Source organism: Canis lupus, chromosome 8, assembly GCF_003254725.2.
Source record: "Canis lupus dingo isolate Sandy chromosome 8, ASM325472v2, whole genome shotgun sequence".
In the NCBI taxonomy this organism is placed as follows: domain Eukaryota; kingdom Metazoa; phylum Chordata; class Mammalia; order Carnivora; family Canidae; genus Canis; species Canis lupus.
Genome location: NC_064250.1, coordinates 73,017,585 through 73,038,305, shown reverse-complemented (window position 1 = coordinate 73,038,305; position 20,721 = coordinate 73,017,585). Strand labels below are relative to the sequence as shown.

Genomic DNA, 20,721 nt, shown 5'->3' with positions numbered 1-20,721 from the left:
TCGAGGACAACCAGAGCTCGGCTCACACAGGCCCCGGGCACCAGAGACCCCTGCACAGGGGAAGAAGGCATCTGCCCGAGCCTGGGAGGAGGTGTGCCGGTCACCGGTCAGGCGGGGCCAGCAGAGGCCTGTCACATGGGGAGCACAGCCTGAGAGCAGGGCATGGAGGACAGTACCAGGGATGCTACCTTCACATGCCCTCGGGCACCAAGAGGCCACCATGTCAGGTCCCTCTGTCACTCTCTCTCTCCCTCTCTTATGAACCCAGCACAGTGGGCTGAACGCTGGTGCCCAGAGGCTATGTCCACCCTCAATGCCGTGGCACCTGTGGATGTGACCTTGTTTGGAAAGGGGTCTTTGCACATCTGATTCAAGTCAATGAGCTTAAGATGAGAAGCTCCAGGCCTACACCCGATGTAGGTGTCCTACAAGACGCACACAAGGAGACACACAGACGCAGAGGAGAAGCCTCATGAAGACGGAGGCAGAGGCCGGAGGGATGTGGCCACAACCCGGGAGCGTGTGGGGCCCACAGAGGCTGGAAGAGGCAGGAAAGACCCTCCGTGGAGCCTGTGGGGGGAGGGCGGTCCTGTCTCCCCAGACCTCAGACATCTGGCCTCCAGAGCTGGGAAGGGAAATTTCTACTGCTCAAGTCCATATGTGGTCCCTGTCACAGCAGCCCCAGGACACTTGCACACGCAGCCAGAAGGGCTTGGCCAAGAGGATGTTCAGGAGACTCCTGGGTCTTTTCAAGCCACGTGGGCCCAGTGCTGTCCAGAGCTCCTGACCCTGCAGGGTGCTGGTCACACAGGGCACATCCCCTTAACCCTGAGGTGGCTGAGTCACCCTGGGGATGGCCACTGACACCTGGAGGGAGCTGGGTCACACTGGGCAGAGGCCCTGATCATGGAGGGTGCTGGGTCAATGTCAGCAGAGTGCACTTCAGACCTGTTTCCTGAGCTCCCAGGGACTCATTCATGGCTGCAGCCAGGTGAGCAATACTGTGACATCACCTCCAGGGCCAAACGACACCTCTTCTGCCCTGTGTTCCAGGCTGCCTGTGCCCACGATGCCCACAGGTGGGTGCCTGGGCTGAGGAGCAGGGCGGCTGACGGAGAAGGTGGACCATCTGCCGGACCTGTGGGTGCTGCCCACCCTGCCTCTCATTTCTCCTGCTCCCTGGGCCCGGGCCTGCTTTGGGGGGACTCCAGTGCTTCAGACCCTCAGAGGCTGTGGAATCCAGGGTCCAACAGGCAGGCAAAAAGGGAAAGCTCCAGGGGCGTCATGTGCACAGCAGTGTTCACAGGGTGGAGGCGGGGGACAAGTGGCAGGCGGCCTGGGAGGAAACATCCCCCACAGGTGATGCTGCTGCAGGGACCCCGGGGTTCTTAGTGAGGCCCCCCACTCCTGGAGCCGGCCACAGTGTGTGCAGCACCCTGGGCCACCTTCCCTGCATCCACCTCCTCCTCCCCCTTCCGCCTGCCCGGACTCCCTGTCCCTGGGCCACCCCAGCCCACAGGGAAGCAGCATGGTTAGCAGACACCTCCATTCAGCCTGCAGCTTGCTGCCACTCCCCCTGGTGGTGTCCTTCCTGGGGGTGGACCAAGGGCTCCTGTGTGTGGCTCCAGAACCTTCCCTGCTTGAAGGAGTGAAGGATCAGATGGGCACAGACACCAGCTGGGCCCGATCTGCACCAGGGACAGCCACACAGTGTGCAGGGGAGCAGACACGTGGGTGCTACCTGGGCGCCAGCAGGAGAGCCCTGGGCTGGGAGGGTAGGACATGGGTGGCCCCGCAGCTGCCCCCTACCCCTGGGCTCCAGGGGCCCAGACAGGTACAGCCTGCCACCCCCGCCACCTGCTCATAGACCTGGCTGAGGAAGGCAACCACTGGTCATGGCCATACTGGACTGGCTTTTCACCCTCACACCCGCCCCTGTGGCCATAAGGCCTACTGAGGCCCGCAGGTCCCCCAGGGGTCACTCTGGGCAAGCCTTCTCCCTCCAGGGCACGTTTGCCAGCCTTCACTCCATCTCCACCTCCCAGACCATCTCTACATCAGTGTCCCTGAGCCCCCCACCGCGTCCACCTCAGCCTTCGCTTCCTTGCACCTCAGCCTCCAGCCAGCCACATGAAGCAATGACCTCCACTGGGGCACCTGCCTCGCACCCACATGGCCTCAAGCCAGAGTCAGACTCTTGGGGGTCTCACAGGCCAGGCCACATACACCTGGCCCCACCACAGACAGACCACAGACCAGACATGACGTGGAGGCAAGCAGCCACCACTGTGGGACAGGAAGTGGGCAAGTGACCCCGTCTGTGGGCCAGGCACAGTCATGCAATCCCTCCCAGCCCACCCCTCACAGCCTCAGCCCGCCTATAGCGGCAAATGCCCCAGAGCAGGGCAGGGGGCTGCTGAGACCACAGGGCCGTCAGGCAGGCTGACAGGAGGCCTCGGCCCCATCCTCACTCCAGTCCCCTAGAGAGGCAGGCTGGGGGACATGCAGCAGTGCACCACCTGGCAGAGGGAGGCCGGGCCTCTCAGATGCAATAGACCCCTGGGCGGCCTACAGCAGGTGGGTCCGAACGTGGTCCAGACCTTTTCTCCTCAGTCAGACCATCCTGAACGCTGCTGGGCCCAAGAGGATGGAGACAGGCAGAAGGGACAGTGAGCAGAGGAAGAAGGGAAGATGGGCCTGGAAGCCATTGAATCACAGAGCAGAGAGCTGGGAGAAGCACAGTTGTCTAGACTACCGGGGACTACTCTAGGCTGGGCTGGGCTGAGCTGGGCTGAGCTGGATTGAGCTGGGCTGAGCTGGGCCAAGTTGGGCTGAGCTGGGCTGGGCTGAGCTGGGCTGAGCTGGGCTGAACTGGATTGAGCTGGGCTGAGCTGGGCTGAACTGGATTGAGCTGGGCTGAGCTGGGCTGGGCTGAGCTGGGCCGAGTTGGGCTGGGCTGGACTGAACTGAGCTGAGCTGGGCCGAACTAGGCTGATCTGGGCTGGGTAAACTGAGGAAGGCAGCCACTGGTCATGGCCAGACTGGACTGGCTTTTCACCCTCACACCCGCCCCTGTGGCCATAAGGCCATAAGCTGAGCTGGGCTGAGTTGGGCCAAGCTGGGCCGAGTTGGGCTGAGCTGGGCTGGGCTGAGCCAAACTGGGCTGGGCTGGGCTGAGCTGGGCTGAGCTGGGCTGAGTTGGGCTGGGCTGGACTGAACTGGGCTGGGCTGGGCTGGGCTGAGCTGAGCCAAACTAGGCTGAGCTGGGCCAAACTGGGCTGAGCTGGGCTGGGCCAAACTGAGCTGAGCTGGGCTGAGTTGGGCCAAGCTGGGCTGAGTTGGGCTGAGATGGGCTGGGCTGAGCTGGGCCAAACTGAGCTGGGCTGAGCTGGGCTGGGCTGAGCTGAGCCGAGTTGGGCTGGGCTGGACTGAACTGGGCTGGGCTGAGCTGGGCCGAAGTAGGCTTAGCTGGGCCAAACTGGGCTGAGCTGGGCTAGGCTAAACTGAGCTGAGCTGGGCTGAGTTGGGCCAAGCTGGACCAAGGTAGGCTGAGCTGGGCTGGGCTGGGCCGAGTTGGGCTGAGCTGGGCCGAACTGGACTGGGCTGAGCTGAGTTGCGCTGAACTGGGCTCAGCTGGGTGGGGTGGACTAGGCTGAGCTAGGCGAAGCTAAGCTGGGCTAAACGGCTGAGCTGGCCTGGGCTGAGCTGGGCTGGGAAGAGCTGAGCTGAATGGGCCAAGCTGAGCTGGGGTAAACTGAGCTGAGCTGGCCTGGGCTGGGCTGGCTGGCTGGGCTGAGTGGGGTTGAGCTGAGCTGCACTGAACTGGGCTCAGCCGGGTGGGGTGGACTGGGCTGAGCTGGGTGGGCTCGACTGGGCTGAGCTGGGCAAAGCTGAGCTGGGCTGGGAAGAGCTGAGCTGAATGGGCCAAGCTGAGCTGGGCTAAAATGGGGTGAGCTGAACTGGGCTGGGCTGGAGTGAGCTGGGCCAAGCTGAGCTGAGCTGAGCTGAGCTGGGCTGAGCTGGCCTGGGCTGGGCTGGGCTGGGTTGGGCTAAGCTGGGCTGAGCTGGGCTGAGCTGGCCTGGGCTGGGCTGGGCTGGGCTGGCTGGGCTAAGCTGAGCTGCACTGAACTGAACTGGGCTGAGCTGGGCTGAACTGGGCCAAGCTGGGCTGGGCTGGGCTGGGCTAGGCTGGGCTGGGATGAGCTGAACTGAATGGGCCAACCTGGGCTAAACCGGGCTGGGCTGGGCTGAGCTGAGCTGTGCTGAACTGGGCTGAGCTGGGCTAAACTGGGTTAAGCTGGGCTGAGCTGAACTAAGCTGAGCTGAGCTGAATGGGCCAAGCTAAGCTGCCCTGAACTGGGCTGAGCTGGGCTGGGCTGGGCTGAGCTGAGCTGAGCTGAGCTGAGCTGAATGGGCCAAGCTGAGCTGTGCTGAACTGGGCTGGGCTGAACTGGGTTGGGGTGAACTGGGCCGGGCTGACCTGGGCTGAGCTGGCCTGGGAAGAGCTGAGCTGAATGGGTCAAGCTGAGCTGGGCTAAAATGGGGTGGGCTGAACTGGGCTGGGCTGGAGTGAGCTGGGCCGAGCTGGGCTGAGCTGAGCTGGGCTAAACTGGGCTGAACTGGGCCGAAGTAGGCTTAGCTGGGCCGAACTGGGCCGAGCTGGGCTAGGCTAAACTGAGCTGAGCTGGGCTGAGTTGGACCAAGCTGGGCCAAGCTGGACTGAGCTGGGCCGAACTGGGCTGGGCTGAGCTGGGCTGAACTGGGCCAAGCTGGGCCAGGCTGGACCGGGCTAGGCTGGGCTAGGCTGGGCTGGGATGAGCTGAACTGAATGGGCCAAGCTGGGCTAAACCAGGCTGGGCTGGGCTGAGCTGAGCTGTGCTGAACTGGGCTGAGCTGGGCTAAACTGGGTTAAGCTGGGCTGAGCTGAACTAGGCTGAGCTGAGCTGAATGGGCCAAGTTAAGCTGCCCTGAACTGGGCTGAGCTGGGCTGGGCTGGGCTGAACTGAGCTGAGCTGAGCTGAATGGGCCAAGCTGAGCTGTGCTGAACTGGGCTGGGCTGAACTGGGTTGGGGTGAACTGGGCCGAGCTGACCTGGGCTGAGGTGAGCTGAGCTGGACTGAGCTGAAATGGGCTAAAATGGGCTAGGCTGAGCTGGGCTGAGCTGAACTAGGCTGAGCTGAGCTGGGCTGGGCTGAGCTGGGCTGAATTGGCTGAGCTGGGCTGAGCTGAGCTGAGCTGAGCTGAACTGGACTGAGCTGACCTGAGCTGAACGAAGCTGAGCTGAGCTGGGCTAAACTGGGCTGAGCTGGCTGGGCTGAGCTAGGCTGAGCTGAACTGGGCCAGGCTAAACTTGTCTGAGCTGAGTTGGGCTGAGCTGAGCTGGGCTGAACTGCGCTGAACTAGGATGAGTTGGACTGAGCTGGTCTAAACTGGACTGTATTGGGTTGAGCTGGGCTGTTCAGGCTAGTGACTGAGGTGAATGTAAAGGAATAGGTTGGGTTTGTATCACCCCCCAGAGATTCAGTCCTCAGCCCCGTTTTTCTGCATGTTCTTAGGGGTCCATAGGGTCATGCTAGTTAGGTTGTACCCATAATGCCCTCTTTCCCCACCATCACTTCAGGGAATTGGTCCTGTATATGTGGGTAGACCACACTCTGTATTTCTGGCTTTTCCAGCAGGGACACCTTTGGATGGAGTTGGAATTGGGCCTCTAACCTCCAAAACCTCATAAGCCACAGAGGTCACCTGTCAGTAACAGGGAGGCTAGACATGGGACTAGTGAGGGTGGGTGGTTTGACTGGGACCCTGACTGGTAAGAGGAAGGGGGTCCCAGAAGGAGCCAGTGCCTTCTCCTCCCCTGTGTCACCCCCTACACAGCCTTGCTTCAAGCCTGGGCTGCTCTGTCCTGGTCCGTGCTCTCCCTCTGGGCCCATCTCTGGTGATACCCAAAGCCCAGCAGAGTGCATGTCTGGGCCCACTGCATGGATGGGAAACTGAGGCTCCAGGAGTACCTGCAGACTCAGTGAGTGGGAGAGCCACATTCAATAACCACAAATCCAACCTGGGGGTGGCTTGAACCAGAGGCCCTCCCTGAGGAAGGTGGCCATGCTAGAACCCTGACGAGCATGTCCAGAAACAGTGCAGTTGGACTCAGGCGTGTCGTTCTGACCCCAGGTCCTCGGCATATGAGCTGCATGACCTTGGGGCTGCCACTGACCATCTCTATGCAGTTTCCTCTAGTGCAAAGAAAAAATAGCCCTCACCCTGGCCTGTGAGGCCATGTAAGGGGTCCAGACAGCACTGGCCCACCAGCTCACAGAGTGTCCTGTGTCACAGAGTCCAAAACCAGCCCCAGTGTGTTCCCGCTGAGCCTCTGCCACCAGGAGTCAGAAGGGTACGTGGTCATCGGCTGCCTGGTGCAGGGATTCTTCCCACCGGAGCCTGTGAATGTGACCTGGAATGCCGGCAAGGACAGCACATCTGTCAAGAACTTCCCCCCCATGAAGGCTGCTACTGGAAGCCTATACACCATGAGCAGCCAGTTGACCCTGCCAGCCGCCCAGTGCCCTGATGACTCGTCTGTGAAATGCCAAGTGCAGCATGCTTCCAGCCCCAGCAAGGCAGTGTCTGTGCCCTGCAAAGGTCAGAGGGCAGGCTGGGGAGGGGCAGGGGCCCCACATCCTCACTCTGACCCTCCACTTGGAGCCGTGTCCCCAAGGACACTCCACGGGGAGGACAGTGGGCTGCTGGGCTGAGCTCCCAGCAAGTGGCCAAGGTGGGGCCTCCATGAAGGACCTGGAGGGTGGCAGGGGGCAGGCAGGCAGAGGGTGCACACTGACCTGTTCCAATCTCTCTCTCTCTCTCTCTCTCTCTCTCTCTCTCTCTCTCAGCTCCTGAAGATAACTGTCATCCGTGTCATCCATGTCCCTCGTGCAATGAGCCCCGCCTGTCACTACAGAAGCCAGCCCTCGAGGATCTGCTTTTAGGCTCCAATGCCAGCCTCACATGCACACTGAGTGGCCTGAAAGACCCCAAGGGTGCCACCTTCACCTGGAACCCCTCCAAAGGGAAGGAACCCATCCAGAAGAATCCTGAGCGTGACTCCTGTGGCTGCTACAGTGTGTCCAGTGTCCTACCAGGCTGTGCTGATCCATGGAACCATGGGGACACCTTCTCCTGCACAGCCACCCACCCTGAATCCAAGAGCCCGATCACTGTCAGCATCACCAAAACCACAGGTGGGCCCAGACCCTGCCCGTGAGGCACTGCTTGGCACACAAAAGTTTGTGAGGCAACTCCTAAGCCTGCTTCCTTCCTCTAGCCCCTGGGCTTGGGTGCTCCCACCCACATTTTACAAAGGGAAACTGTGGCATGGGGTGCTATGGGGAAGAAGGCTCTTCCCCCACCCCAGATCCCTGACCTGGCTCTCTGTCCTGCAGAGCACATCCCGCCCCAGGTCCACCTGCTGCCGCCGCCGTCGGAAGAGCTGGCCCTCAATGAGCTGGTGACACTGACGTGCTTGGTGAGGGGCTTCAAACCAAAAGATGTGCTCGTACGATGGCTGCAAGGGACCCAGGAGCTACCCCAAGAGAAGTACTTGACCTGGGAGCCCCTGAAGGAGCCTGACCAGACCAACATGTTTGCCGTGACCAGCATGCTGAGGGTGACAGCCGAAGACTGGAAGCAGGGGGAGAAGTTCTCCTGCATGGTGGGCCACGAGGCTCTGCCCATGTCCTTCACCCAGAAGACCATCGACCGCCTGGCGGGTAAACCCACCCACGTCAACGTGTCTGTGGTCATGGCAGAGGTGGACGGCATCTGCTACTAAACCGCCCAATCTTCCCTCCCTAAATAAACTCCATGCTTGCCCAAAGCAGCCCCGTGCTTCCATCAGGCCGCCTGTCTGTCCATATTCGGGGTCTGCGGCATACTGAGGCAGGGGTAGAGCTCAAAGAGGAAAGGGTACCTGCGCCCCTGACCCTTTTGGGCTTCACTTGTCTTGCTCAGCCTGGCACCTCAACGTGCCTTTCACACCCATGGGTTTGTGTGTGTGTGTGTGTGTGTAAGAGTGTGAGCATTAGTGTGAGCGTATGGTGTGCATGGTAGTTAGACAAGCTGGGAGCAAAACCTGCAGTTGACAGTCGGGGGGGAGCACAGCACAGTGGTAAGTCCTCTGGGGGCAATGATGCGGTTGCTTGTGTCTCAGAAAATGCCTCTAGGGGCAGCCTTGAGGGACCAGAGGGAGGCAGGAGAGCAGGTGACCAGTGAAGAGGCTGGTATCACTGTCAGGGGTTGAGGCAGGATTCCAGAGGGACCCACACCACCCTTGGTGGGTGCGGTGCATGCAGTTGCCCCACTGGTGCACTGGACAGGGAGCTGCCCTGTACCACACTGCTCTGTACATGGCTCACTCACAGACACACACAGCCACCCCCTCTATGCTCATGCTCACGCATCTGTACACACACCGGAGCCCTCCAGCTGCAGGAAGTTCCTAGCCCAGCCCCAGCCTCAGGAAGGTGAGGGGGATCCCCACCCTAGCCCCAGCAAGATTTCCCAGGCCCAGGGCCACTGCCCCAGGCCTTCCCTGTGTGCCCCACTGACCCCACACAGGCAGCCTTTACCCCCCGCCTGACCCCCAGACTCAAGTCTCCCATCCCTTCCTGAGCCCAAGGATAGCCCAAATCACAGATAGGGTAGGGGTGGGGGGCAGGTTAGAGAGGAGGCAGCAGAGAAAACTCCCACCCAGGGCCCCTGTGCAGCTGCTCCTGGATGGTCTGGTAGAAAGGGAGGTTTGAGGAGACAGCATAGAGGTGGTACGGGGACACTGTGGGACACCTGGCCTTACCACTCCCACAAGGGGGCAGCGGGGTCCCTGCTCTTGTCTCAGACACCTTCTGGGCTTCCCCGTGGGACCTGGCCTTCTGCTCCTCTCTCTGCTCCCAGGGCCAAAGTGAGGTGGGACGGACCCCCACACACACACACCCACAGGCTCACTGCTCCCCTTTCAAGGGTCTAATCACCAAAGGGTAATAGAGGGAACAACAGGTTCATTGCAGGGGAGGTGTTGCCATAGAGAAGGTACTCCAGCCACCAAGGGAGCTAGCACCCAGCCCGAAGCAGGAGTATTCTAGAGAGGGGGAGGGGAGGAAGAGTCAGTAGATGGACAGATCATAGGACATGTAGTGGATGGAAGCATGGACAGATGGGTGGATGGAGAGAGGGAAGAAGGGATGGATGGACAGGTGGGTGGATGGAGGGAAGGAGGGATAAATGGATGGGTGGATGATGGATGGATGTATGGATGGACAGATGGATAGATGGGTGGGTGATGGATGGATGGTTGTATGATGGTGATGGATGGAAAGATGGACAGACAGGTGGATGGATGGATGGATGGACAGATAGATGATGGATGGATAGATGGATGGATGGATGGATGGATGGATGGATAATTGGATGTGTCAGCAATGACAAGCAAGTCCAAATCCCATTTAACATAGAAGGTCTGTGCCCTGGGATCCTGAAAATAGCCTGTGCTGGTGGCCTTCACCTGGGCCTCCCTCCTGCTCCTTGTAGCTTATCAGCCACATTCCCTGGGAAGGCAACGTGCCTGTCTAGCCCTTGACACATTGAACTACAGACCCAGATTTATGTCTCAACCTGGAGCACCCTGAGGGTGGCAAGTCTGGTCCTCTCTGGCGCCACTCAGGGTCCAGACCAAGGCCAAGCCAAGAGCAAGGACTTGGTGAGCAAACACATGGAGCTGGGATCCAGGAGGCTTTGGGTTTGAGCTCTGTTTACAGCAGCAGAGCCAGTGCCCACCCTCTTGCCTTGCCAGGTCCCTCTCCCTACGATTCTGTCAGGACTCCTTTAGAGATGGGGGTCCTTTGGGTGTCTAAATTACTATAAGGGCCCCAGCCCCGTCCCTGGGCACCTGTCACCTCATCCTCCCCAAGGCAGCCTCAGACCTCAGAGAGGGCACCCCCATTGCCCCTGTCCTGACCCTGAGAGTGTGTGGGAGGGGAAGGCATTGGCTCAGCCCCCGTCCATGCAGGCATGGGCCTGGCAGACTCACAGTGTCTTGCAGGTTACCGGGAGCCACTTCCCTGGCTGGTGCTGGACCTGTCGCAGGAGGACCTGGAGGAGGATGCCCCAGGAGCCAGCCTGTGGCCCACTACCGTCACCCTTCTCACCCTCTTCCTACTGAGTCTCTTCTACAGCACAGCACTGACTGTGACAAGCGTGCGGGGCCCAACTGACAGCAGAGAGGGCCCCCAGTACTGAGCAGAAGCCAGCCAGACACAGGTAGGGGTAAGGAGGCAGAGTGCTGGGCTGACTGGGGCAGGGAGGTCGCCCACCAGTGCACCTGCCTATTCCCCACCCCTGGGGGTCTGACACTGAGGATTATGGGCAGTCCTGGGGTCAGAGCTTAGATATCTCCCAGCAGCATCTGGGAGTTAGCTTCCCCTGGGCTCCAGTCACAGCAGGACTCGATCCATCTCCCCTGAGGCAGGCAGGGTGAGGGACAGGGCATTGGCGAGGAGTTCCCCTGGGCCCTGATCCCACTGTGTTTGCAGGGAGGAGTCTGGAGGAGCCTCCTGGAAGCCCAGCTGGATGTCAGAGCTCAGCCCTGCTCAGAAGCTGCCCACCCGCCCCACACACAGGCCTTGCTGGTGCAATAAACTGATCTCAAAGGCAAAGGTTCTCAGACTCTAAATGAGAGGAGGGGAGAGGAGAGGGATAGAGGCTTGGGAGAGGGGGAACATCAGCCTCATGACCCAGGTTGAGGCTCCCTTCACCTATAGTCTACCTGATCTGGTCCTGCATAAGCCACAGGCTTAGGACAAAAGTCGTCCTTCACCAAGGACAGTATAAAACAAAACCTTCCTAAACACTGCACCCAGGACCTTTTCCTGGTCACTGAGCCCTGCTCCTCATCACCAGGCCCTTGTCATGATCACTGAGCCCTGGTCCTGGTCACTGGGCCCTGGTCCTCATCACTAGGCCCTGTCATGATCACTGAGGCCTGGTGCTGACCACTAGACCCTAGTCCTCATCACTGGGCCTTGGTCCTTGTCACTGAACCCTGGTACTGGTCACTGAGCCCTAGTTCTCATCACTAGACCTTGGTTTCATCATTGGTCCCTGATCCTGGTCACTGAGACCTGGTCCTGGTCATGATCACTGAGCCCTGGTCCTCATCACTAGGCCCTGTCATGATCACTGAGGCCTGGTGTTGACCACTAGACCCTAGTCCTCATCACTGGGCCTTGGTCCTTGTCACTGAACCCTGGTACTGGTCACTGAGCCCTAGTTCTCATCACTAGACCTTGGTTTCATCACTGGTCCCTGGTCCTGGTCACTGAAACCTAGTCCTGGTCATGATCACTGAGCCCTGGTCCTCATCACTAGGCCCTGTCATGATCACTGAAGCCTGGTGCTGACCACTAGACCCTAGTCCTCATCACTGGGCCTTGGTCCTTGTCACTGAACCCTGGTACTGGTCACTGAGCCCTAGTTCTAATCACTAGACCTTGGTTTCATCATTGGTCCCTGATCCTGGTCACTGAGACCTAGTCCTGGTCATGATCACTGAGGCTTGGTCCTCATCACTAGGCCCTGTCATGATCACTGAGGCCTGGTGCTGACCACTAGACCCTAGTCCTCATCACTGAACCCTGGTACTGGTCACTGAGCCCTAGTTCTAATCACTATACTTTGGTTTCATCACTGGTCCCTGGTCCTGGTCACTGAGACCTGCCCCTGGTCATGATCACTGAGGCCTGGTGCTGACCATTAGACCCTAGTCCTCATCACTGGGCCTCGGTCCTTGTCACTGAACCCTGGTACTGGTCACTGAGCCCTAGTTCTCATCACTAGACCTTGGTTTCATCACTGGTCCCTGGTCCTGGTCACTGAGACCTAGTCCTGGTCATGATCACTGAGCCCTGGTCCTCATCACTAGGCCCTGTCATGATCACTGAAGCCTGGTGCTGACCACTAGACCCTAGTCCTCATCACTGAACCCTGGTACTGGTCACTGAGCCCTAGTTCTAATCACTATACTTTGGTTTCATCACTGGTCCCTGGTCCTGGTCACTGAGACCTGCCCCTGGTCATGATCACTGAGGCCTGGTGCTGACCATTAGACCCTAGTCCTCATCACTGGGCCTCGGTCCTTGTCACTGAACCCTGGTACTGGTCACTGAGCCCTAGTTCTAATCACTAGACCTTGGTTTCATTACTGGTTCCTGGTCCTGATCACTGAGACCTCGTCCTGGTCATGATCACTGAGCCCTGGTCCTTATCACTAGGCCCTGGTCATGATCACTGAGCCCTGGTCCTTATCACTAGGCCCTGGTCATGATCACTGAGCCCTGGTCCTTATCACTAGGCCCTGGTCATGATCACTGAGGCCTGGTGCTGACCACTAGACTCTAGTCCTCATCACTGGGCCTTGGTCCTTGTCACTGGACCCTGGTACTGGTCACTGAGCCCTGGTTCTAATCACTAGATGCTGATCCTCATCACTGAGCCCTGGTCTTAATCACTATGGCCTGGTCCTAGTCACTGGGCTTAGGTCATGATCACTGAGCCCTGGTCCTAGTCACTTAGCCCTGGTCCTAATCACCATGGCCTGGTCTTAGCCCTAGGAGGAGGCTGAGTCATTGTGAGCACAGTGCAACCCAGGCCAGGTGGCCCCACTAGAGGACACTGGGCTTAAGTCATGATCACTGAGCTCTGGTCCTCATCACTGTGTACTGGCCCTGGTCACTGGTCTCTTGTCCTGGCCACTGAGCCCTGATCCTGGTCATGATCACTGAGCCCTGGTCACTGAGCCCTGGTCCTTACATTGTTCCCTGGTACTTACCACTCAGCCCTGGTCCCAGTTACTGTGGCCTGATCTAATCACTGGGCTCTGGTCCTTAACATTTTGCTCTGATTACTTATCAACAGTCCTAGTTACTGAACCCTGCTCCTGATCACTGGGCCCTGGTCCCAGTCACTCTGCCCTGGTCCTGATCACTAATCCCAATTCCTGGTCACTGAACCCTTGCCCTAAAAACTGCATCACAGTGTTCATTACATATGCAGGAAGTGACCCAATGTCCATTTATTCTGAGTTGGAGCCCTTATTCATGGCCTGCATTACAACTTAGATCTGGAGTCCTGTTCCCATGTTCTGGGTCCTTAGTCCTAACCCTCATCAGAAGTGACCCACAGTAAGGAGAGGGAGCCCCTCAGACAATCCAAGACCCTCTTGGCATGGGCACTGGACAGAGGATGAGATAGTGACCCCCAAGTCCGGTTTCATCTTTTCCAGGGCCCAGAGGGGCATAAAGATGCTGACTTGAAGGAAAGAGAATCAGCCCAAGTCCAGGGCCCAGGAGGCATGAATGAGCTAGACCCCCAGGCCATGAGGGTCACCAGTACAGGGGTGCCAGAGGGAGGGGGCTCAGGTACAGGAGTGGGAACAGGGGTAGAGGCGATGGTGTCTGTGTTCTCTTGTTTTTCTCATGTTTGTCAGTCTTCACCTGCTGAACACCCAAAATAGCCCTAGGAGGGGGCTGAGTCATTGTGAGCACAGTGCAACCCAGGCCAGGTGTCCCCACCAGAGACTGCTATTCCAAGAATCAGGCCCGAAAACCAAGACCTGGGCAGATGGCGGGAGGCCTGAGCAAGGGAGGTTCCCCAAACCTGCAAACCACCCCAGCCCCCACCTCATGTGGGCCCCCATCAGCCAGGGTCTGTCCGGGGTCAGCATGGATCACCTGGGACAGCAAACGACCAGCCTGGGATCAGCCAGGGTCAGCCAGGGTCAGGACTAAGAGAGGCCAAGTTCAGCCAGATTGAGACAAAAGTCATCCTATGTCAGCCAGGGTGAACCAGGGTCAGCCAGGCTCAGACCTCGGGGGGCCAAGGTCACCCAGATTGAGACAAAGTCACCCTAGGTCTGCAGGCTCAGCCAGGGTTCTGCTCAGATCCGTGCAGGACACTGTGACACCCACACCTTCAGGCCAGATCAGTGGGGCTCCTGAGGGTATGGGACCCACGGGCGTGCAGGCCCTGAGGGCTGAGGTCTGTGCCCACAAACAGCCAGGCTGGCTGGCACCCCAGCAGCCATGCCCTCTGGGCCGTGCACCAGGACAGGCGCGCTCGCTCCACGGGGCTCACGGCAGGACCCACATCCCGCGCCGGGGACCCCGGGGTCCGGGACGGGGGCGGGGACCATGGCAGAGTCGGTAGCGACACAGGGAGTGGGAGAGACAGAGACAGAGGGCAGGACACGGCCCAGGCCCCGGGGCCCAGCCCCTCACACACGCACTCACGGCTGGGCCCTGACCACCACCGCCCTCTGCACTCTCGACCTAACTCACCCCCTCACGTCCACAGAGGGGGGCGGCCAGATGCCCACGTGCCTATGTCCGCATGCCCACCCACACTGCCCCCTCCACGCCCTGGGGGCTCGGGGTCCCTGCCGCGCCCTGTGGGGCTGAGCGGCACACCCGGGTGTCTGGGTCCCTAGACCAGCGCCCCGTGCACCTCGGGGGCCCAGCTGCCAGGGGGCACCTGCCCTGTGCTCCACGAAGGCCCCCGGATGGTGCAGGGGCACGAGGGCGGAGGTCAGCCACCACGGGAGCAGCTGAGCAGTCCTGGGCAGAGGCGGGTGCGGTGTGCGGGTGGGGCAGGGCCGCTTGGGCACCCACGCGCCCCTCGGGAGTCTGGCCCCCATGGCCCCTGAGACGCCCACCCAGCCCTGCGCCCTGCGCCCTGTTGCTGTGCAGGCCCGAGCAGGCCTCTGGGCCTCAGGGGGGAGCACGCAGGCTGCATGGGTCCCCAACAGGGGGCTGGGAAGAGGGGGCCCCTGTGGCAGGGAACACGGGAGCTCTGGTGCCCTGAGGCCCTGGGACCCCAGCTGCTGGGCTCAGGCCTGGGGCTCATGCAGGGGCCCCCACAGGGGGAGGACACCTGGGGCCTGGCCTTGCTGCCCTGGGGCCAGTGCCTGGGGGACGACCAGAGAGCAAGAGCAGCACACGGCACAGCCTGACGACACGGGTGGACACTGGGAGGGCCTCAGGACAGGGGTGGGGAGTTCCAGAGTGGCGGAGGCCCTGGGGGGTCGCGTGTGGGTTCGGGGTCTGCGGGAGGGATCCCGGAGCCACCCAGAGAGGCCGGGCTGCGTGAGGAATGGGGACAGAGGAGCCGTGAGGCGGGGGCCTCTGGGGGAGGCGGGCTCTGCTGGCACCGAGCTCAGGCCCCGAGGGGCTGCCCCCTGGGGAACAGGGGTCGGGGTGCGGGTGGGCCACGCGGGGGCCAGGCCCGCGGCTCTGCTGCGAGGGAGTGTGGAGGCCGCGGGGTGTTTTGATGCTCACAGCACGTGTCTCAGACGTGACCAGGGTAGAAGGGCGAGCTGGCGGTGGCCGGCGGGGCGGGGCGAGGGGCGGGTGGCCCGGGTGCAGGGCCCGGGGGTACCAACTCCCGGTTACGGGGTGAGAGCGCCGCTCGGCAGGGGGTCGCTGGCGCTGGGACGGCGTCGTGGGTGACATGAGCTGATGGCCCTCCCTGGGGCAGCAGGAGTGATGTGTAGACATGTGGGGTCACTGTGTCCCTCACCTGACCCTAACGATCGGGGCCGTCACCTCTCTCAGGGACGAGGGCCCCACGTCGCCTCCGCCTGGGTCCCCACACACACGCCAGGGGCATGAGCATCCTGCCCCCACCGCCCCTCCTGTCCTGCTCTCCATTCAGGGCCCCCCGACCACCCTGGCGGGGGAGGACGTGCGGCAGGGGCTAGGAGTCAGGGGCCCCCTGGGCGCACCCTGCCCCGCAGCCCGGGACACCCAGACCCCGCCTGCAGATCCTCAGCCTGGGCCCCTAGAGGCAGCCAAGCTGTGCTGTCCCCACCACCCCCGTGACTCCCGACTCCTCTGCGCCCCCAGACCCACTCACGGTCCCCCTCCCTCTGGATGGAGTCACGTGCCCGCCCCCCCAGGCCTCTCCCCTGGCCTTGGTGGTCCCACCCGGATGCTCGCCCCGGCCCCCTGCAGGGGGTCTGAGCGTGGGGGCAGCAGCCCCAGCCCCCGGGACCCCGATCCCCCATGGTTAGCCCCCGGATCTCTCTGGAACTCAGGGAGCTGCAGGTTGGGTGTGGCAGCCACTGGCCATCACTGCCCTGGTGCCCCCACTGGCCCCCACTCTGGAGTCACCGTCAGCACCACTGGCCTCGGACGCCCTCTCCCCGCGGGTCACAGGGGCCCTGGGCCTGTCACCCTGCCAAGACCCCATCCCTGGGCTGGAGTAGGGCCCCGAGGTCCCGGCCGAGGCGGGGGTCAGGGGTGAGGGGCACCAGGAGGGTCCTCCCACGTCCTCCTGTGTCAGCTGGGAGCCCCCTGGAAAGAGCGGGTCCCTCTCCTGCTGCGTGGCTGGTGATGGCACAGCACGGCTCCTTCTGGAAGGAGCCCCGTGAGCGTTTTAGGGTAAGGCTGCCGGCCCCTGATCAACAGTTTGAGCTGTGAAGACACACAAGTGGAGAGAGATAGAGAGACATCAGGAGATGGAGACAGAGAGACATGAAGATAGAGATACAGAGACTGGGAGGGAGACACAAAGACACACAGATGAAAGAGACAGGGAGCAACGGGGACAGACAGGGTGGGGACGAGGACAGGTACATGGGGATGAAGACAGGCAGGATGGGGATGGGGACAGGGAGGTGGGGACAAGGACAGGCAGGATGGGGATAGGGACAGGGAGGTGGGGACCAGAACAAGCAGGATCAGGACGGGGACAGGTAGGTGCAGACAAGGACAAGGTAGGTGGGGATGGGGATAGGCAGATGGGGACCTAGACAGGCCAGTGGGGACGTGGACAGGCAGGTGTGGACAGAGACAGGCCGGTGGGGATGAGGACAGGTAGGTGGGGACGGGGACAGGCAGGATCGGGATGGGGTCAGAGAGGTGGGATGGGGACAGGGAGGTGGGGATGTGGACAGGCAGGTGGGGACCTGGACAGGCGGGGGGGGTGAGGACAGGCAGGGGGGGACGAGGACAGGCAGGTGTGGATGAGGACAGGCAGGTGAGGATGTGGACAGGTAGGTAAGGACAAGGACAGGCCGGTGGGGACGTGGACAGGCCCAGGCAGGGGAGGCTGCAGGCTGACAAGGGCTCGGGTGCTGTGAGCACCCATGGCCCCAGGCCCGCTCCACAGGCCCAGCCCCGGGTGACCCACAGCTGCCTGGCCCAGCCGAGCCTCCCTGTCCTGGTGTGTAGTGGGGGGGGACTGCCAGGTGGGGGGGTGGCCAGTGCAGGGACACGGGGTCCCCGGCGGTGTCCTCAGCACACCTCCCCTCGCGCCCTCCTGTTCCCTCTACACCCCGCCAGCCCTGGGGCTTGGACCCTCCAGGCCGGCCTGTGAGGCCGCGTCCCTGGGGACTGGGGACAGAGGCCGGGGATGGACAAGCTGAGAACCATTTTGATTCACTGAAGTCACCATTTGCAGGCCAGTCACCGGGTCACTGACCCAGGTGGGCCTCCGCCGGCGGGGGGTTGGGCAGAGGGCCCTGAGCCCGAGGCCTGGGCCCACCTGGCCTGCAGTGGGGGTGGCGGCCGGGCCGCAGGTGGGGTTCGAGGCAAGCTATTTCTGGAAATGGCCCTGGTGGGTGAGAAAGATGTTTTTCAGTGTGGAACAAACAGCCATTTGCATGTCCCCTTCAGGGCCAAGTCTGCCCGAAATGAGTAATTTGGGGAGAAACGGAGACTGGAGCCCCGTGCACCTGTGTTGTGTGGGGGTGGGGGTGGCAGGAGTGGGCACGGAGTGGCGGGCCGTGCTGAGGCCTGGAGCCGCTGACGGTGCACCCCCTGCCCCCCCGCAGCCGTGCGGCTCGGACCCCAGACTAGGAGGCCAGCTTGGGACAGGTCACAGGGGGCCGTGACCCGGCCGATGGCCCTGGCCAGCTGGGGTGTGGCAGCCTGAGGGTGCGAAGCCCAGGAGTGCGTGACCAGTGAGGGCGCAAAGACGTGGGGTGCCTGCAGGAGGTGGCCGAGGACACCAGGCCAGAGGCTGGGGACGGCTCGTAGCACGGGCTCAGCGTGGGGGTTCACAGGCCCCCAGCAGGCCGAGGCTGTCACTGGGGCGTGCACAGGCAGTGGGGTCCCTGGCCTGCAGGCGCCAGGCTGCGTGGCCGCAGGGCGGGAGCCCCCGAGGTTCACGCCCCAGGAAGACCCCTGGACCTGGACTCAGGGCCTTGACTCCTTACTGTTAAAACACAATTGAGGGGCCGGCAGCGTTACCCCCAAACGCTCACAGGGCTCCTTCCAGAAGGAGACGTGCTGTGCCATCACCAGTCACGCAGCAGGAGAGGGACCCGCTCTTTCCGGGGGGCTCCCAGCTGACACAAGAGGACGTGGGAGGACCCTCTTGGTGCCCCTCACCCCGACCCCCGCCTCGGCCGGGACCTCGGGACCCTACTCCAGCCCAGGGATGGGGTCTCGGCAGGTTGACGGCCCAGGGCCCTGTGACCCGCAAGGAGAGGGCGTCCGAGGCTAGTGGTGCTGACGGTGACTCCAGAGTGTAGGGGCCGGTGGGGGCACCGGGGCAGTGATGGCCAGTGGCTGCCACACCCAACCTGCAGCTCCCTGAGTTCCAGAGAGATCCGGGGGCTCACCACGGGGGGTCGGGGTCCCAGGGGCTGGGGCTGCTGCCCCCACACCCAGACCCCTTGCAGGGGGCCAGGGCAAGCGTCCGGGTGGGACCACCAAGGCCAGGGGACGAGGCCTGGGGGAGCGGGCACGTGACTCCATCCAGAAGGAGGGGGACCGTGAGCGGGTCTGGGGGAGCAGAGGAGTCGGGAGTCGTGGGGGTGGTGGGGACAGCACAGCTTGGTTGCCTCTAGGGGCCCAGGCTGAGGATCTGAGGGGGATCTGGGTGTCCCAGGCTGCGGGGCGGGGTGAGCCCGGGCGTCCCTGACCCCTAGCTCCCCGCCGCACGCCCTCCCCCGCCAGGGCTCTCAGGGGGCCCGAATGGAGAGCAGGACAGGAGGGGCGGTGGGGGCAGGACACTAGTGCCTCTGGCGTGTGTGGGTGACCCAGACAGAGGCCGACGTGGGGCCCTCGTCCCTGAGAGAGGTGATGGCCCCGATCATTAGGGTCAGGTGAGGGACACGGTGACCCCACATGTCTACACATCACTCCTGCTGCCCCAGGGAGGGCCATCAGCTCATGTCACCCACGACGCCGTCCCAGCGCCAGCGACCCCCTGCCAAGTGGCGCTCTCACCCCGTAACCGGGAGTCGGTACCCCCGGGCCCTGCACCCGGGCCACCCACCCCTCGCCCAGCCCCACCGGCCACCGCCAGCTCGCCCTTCTACCCTGGTCACGTCTGAGACATGTGCTGTGAGCATCAAAACACCCCGCGGCCTCCACACTCCCTCGCAGCAGAGCCGCGGGCCTGGCCCCCGCGTGGCCCACCCGCACCCCGACCCCTGTTCCCCAGGGGGCAGCCCCTCGGGGCCTGAGCTCGGTGCCAGCAGAGCCCACCTCCCCCAGAGGCCCCCGCCTCACGGCTCCTCTGTCCCCATTCCTCACGCAGCCCGGCCTCTCTGGGTGGCTCCGGGATCCCTCCCGCAGACCCCGAACCCACACGCGACTCCCCAGGGCCTCCGCCACTCTGGAACTCCCCACCCCTGTCCTGAGGCCCTCCCAGTGTCCACCCGTGTCGTCAGGCTGTGCCGTGTGCTGCTCTTGCTCTCTGGTCGTCCCCCAGGCACTGGCCCCAGGGCAGCAAGGCCAGGCCCCAGGTGTCCTCTCCCTGTGGGGGCCCCTGCATGAGCCCCAGGCCTGAGCCCAGCAGCTGGGGTCCCAGGGCCTCAGGGCACCAGAGCTCCCGTGTCCCCTGCCACAGGGGCCCCCTCTTCCCAGCCCCCTGCTGGGGACCCATGCAGCCTGCGTGCTCCCCCCTGAGGCCCAGAGGCCTGCTCGGGCCTGCACAGCAACAGGGCGCAGGGCGCAGGGCGCAGGGCTGGGTGGGCGTCCCAGGGGCCATGGGGGCCAGACTCCCGAGGGGCACGTGGGTGCCCAAGCGGCCCTGCCCCACCCGCACACCGCACCCGCCTCTGCCCAGGACTGCTCAGCTGCTCCTGCGGTGGCTGACCTCCGCCCTCGTGCCCCTGCACCATCCGGGGGCCTTCGTGGAGCACAGGGCAGGTGCCCCCCGGCAGCTGGGCCCCGAGGTGCACGGGGCGCTGGTCTAGGGACCCAGACACCCGGGTGTGCCGCTCAGCCCCACAGGGCGCGGCAGGGACCCCGAGCCCCCAGGGTGCGGAAGGGGCAGTGTGGGTGGGCATGCGGACATAGGCACGTGGGCATCTGGCCGCCCCCCTCTGTGGATGTGAGGGGGTGAGTTAGGTCGAGAGTGCAGAGGGCGGTAGTGGTCAGGGCCCAGCCGTGAGTGCGTGTGTGAGGGGCTGGGCCCCGGGGCCTGGGCCGTGTCCTGCCCTCTGTCTCTGTCTCTCCCACTCCCTGTGTCGCTACCGACTCTGCCATGGTCCCCGCCCCCGTCCCAGACCCCGGGGTCCCCGGCGCGGGATGTGGGTCCTGCCGTGACCCCCGTGGAGCGAGCGCGCCTGTCCTGGTGCATGGCCCGGGGGGCATGGCTGCTGGGGTGCCAGCCAGCCTGGCTGTTTGTGGGCACAGACCTCAGCCCTCAGAGCCTGCACTCCCG

The 20,721-nt window shown here is 62.7% G+C and overlaps 1 gene segment (V, D, J or C); it reads left to right on the top strand.

The window, feature by feature from the left end:
• Positions 1-1,069: 1,069 nt before the first annotated feature.
• On the top strand, positions 1,070-7,876 carry LOC112657335 (immunoglobulin heavy constant alpha 2-like). The segment is given in 4 exon segments: positions 1,070-1,079; positions 6,277-6,642; positions 6,891-7,238; positions 7,440-7,876. Coding segments are annotated over 4 exon segments (1,113 nt in total).
• The last annotated feature ends 12,845 nt before the right edge of the window (positions 7,877-20,721 follow it).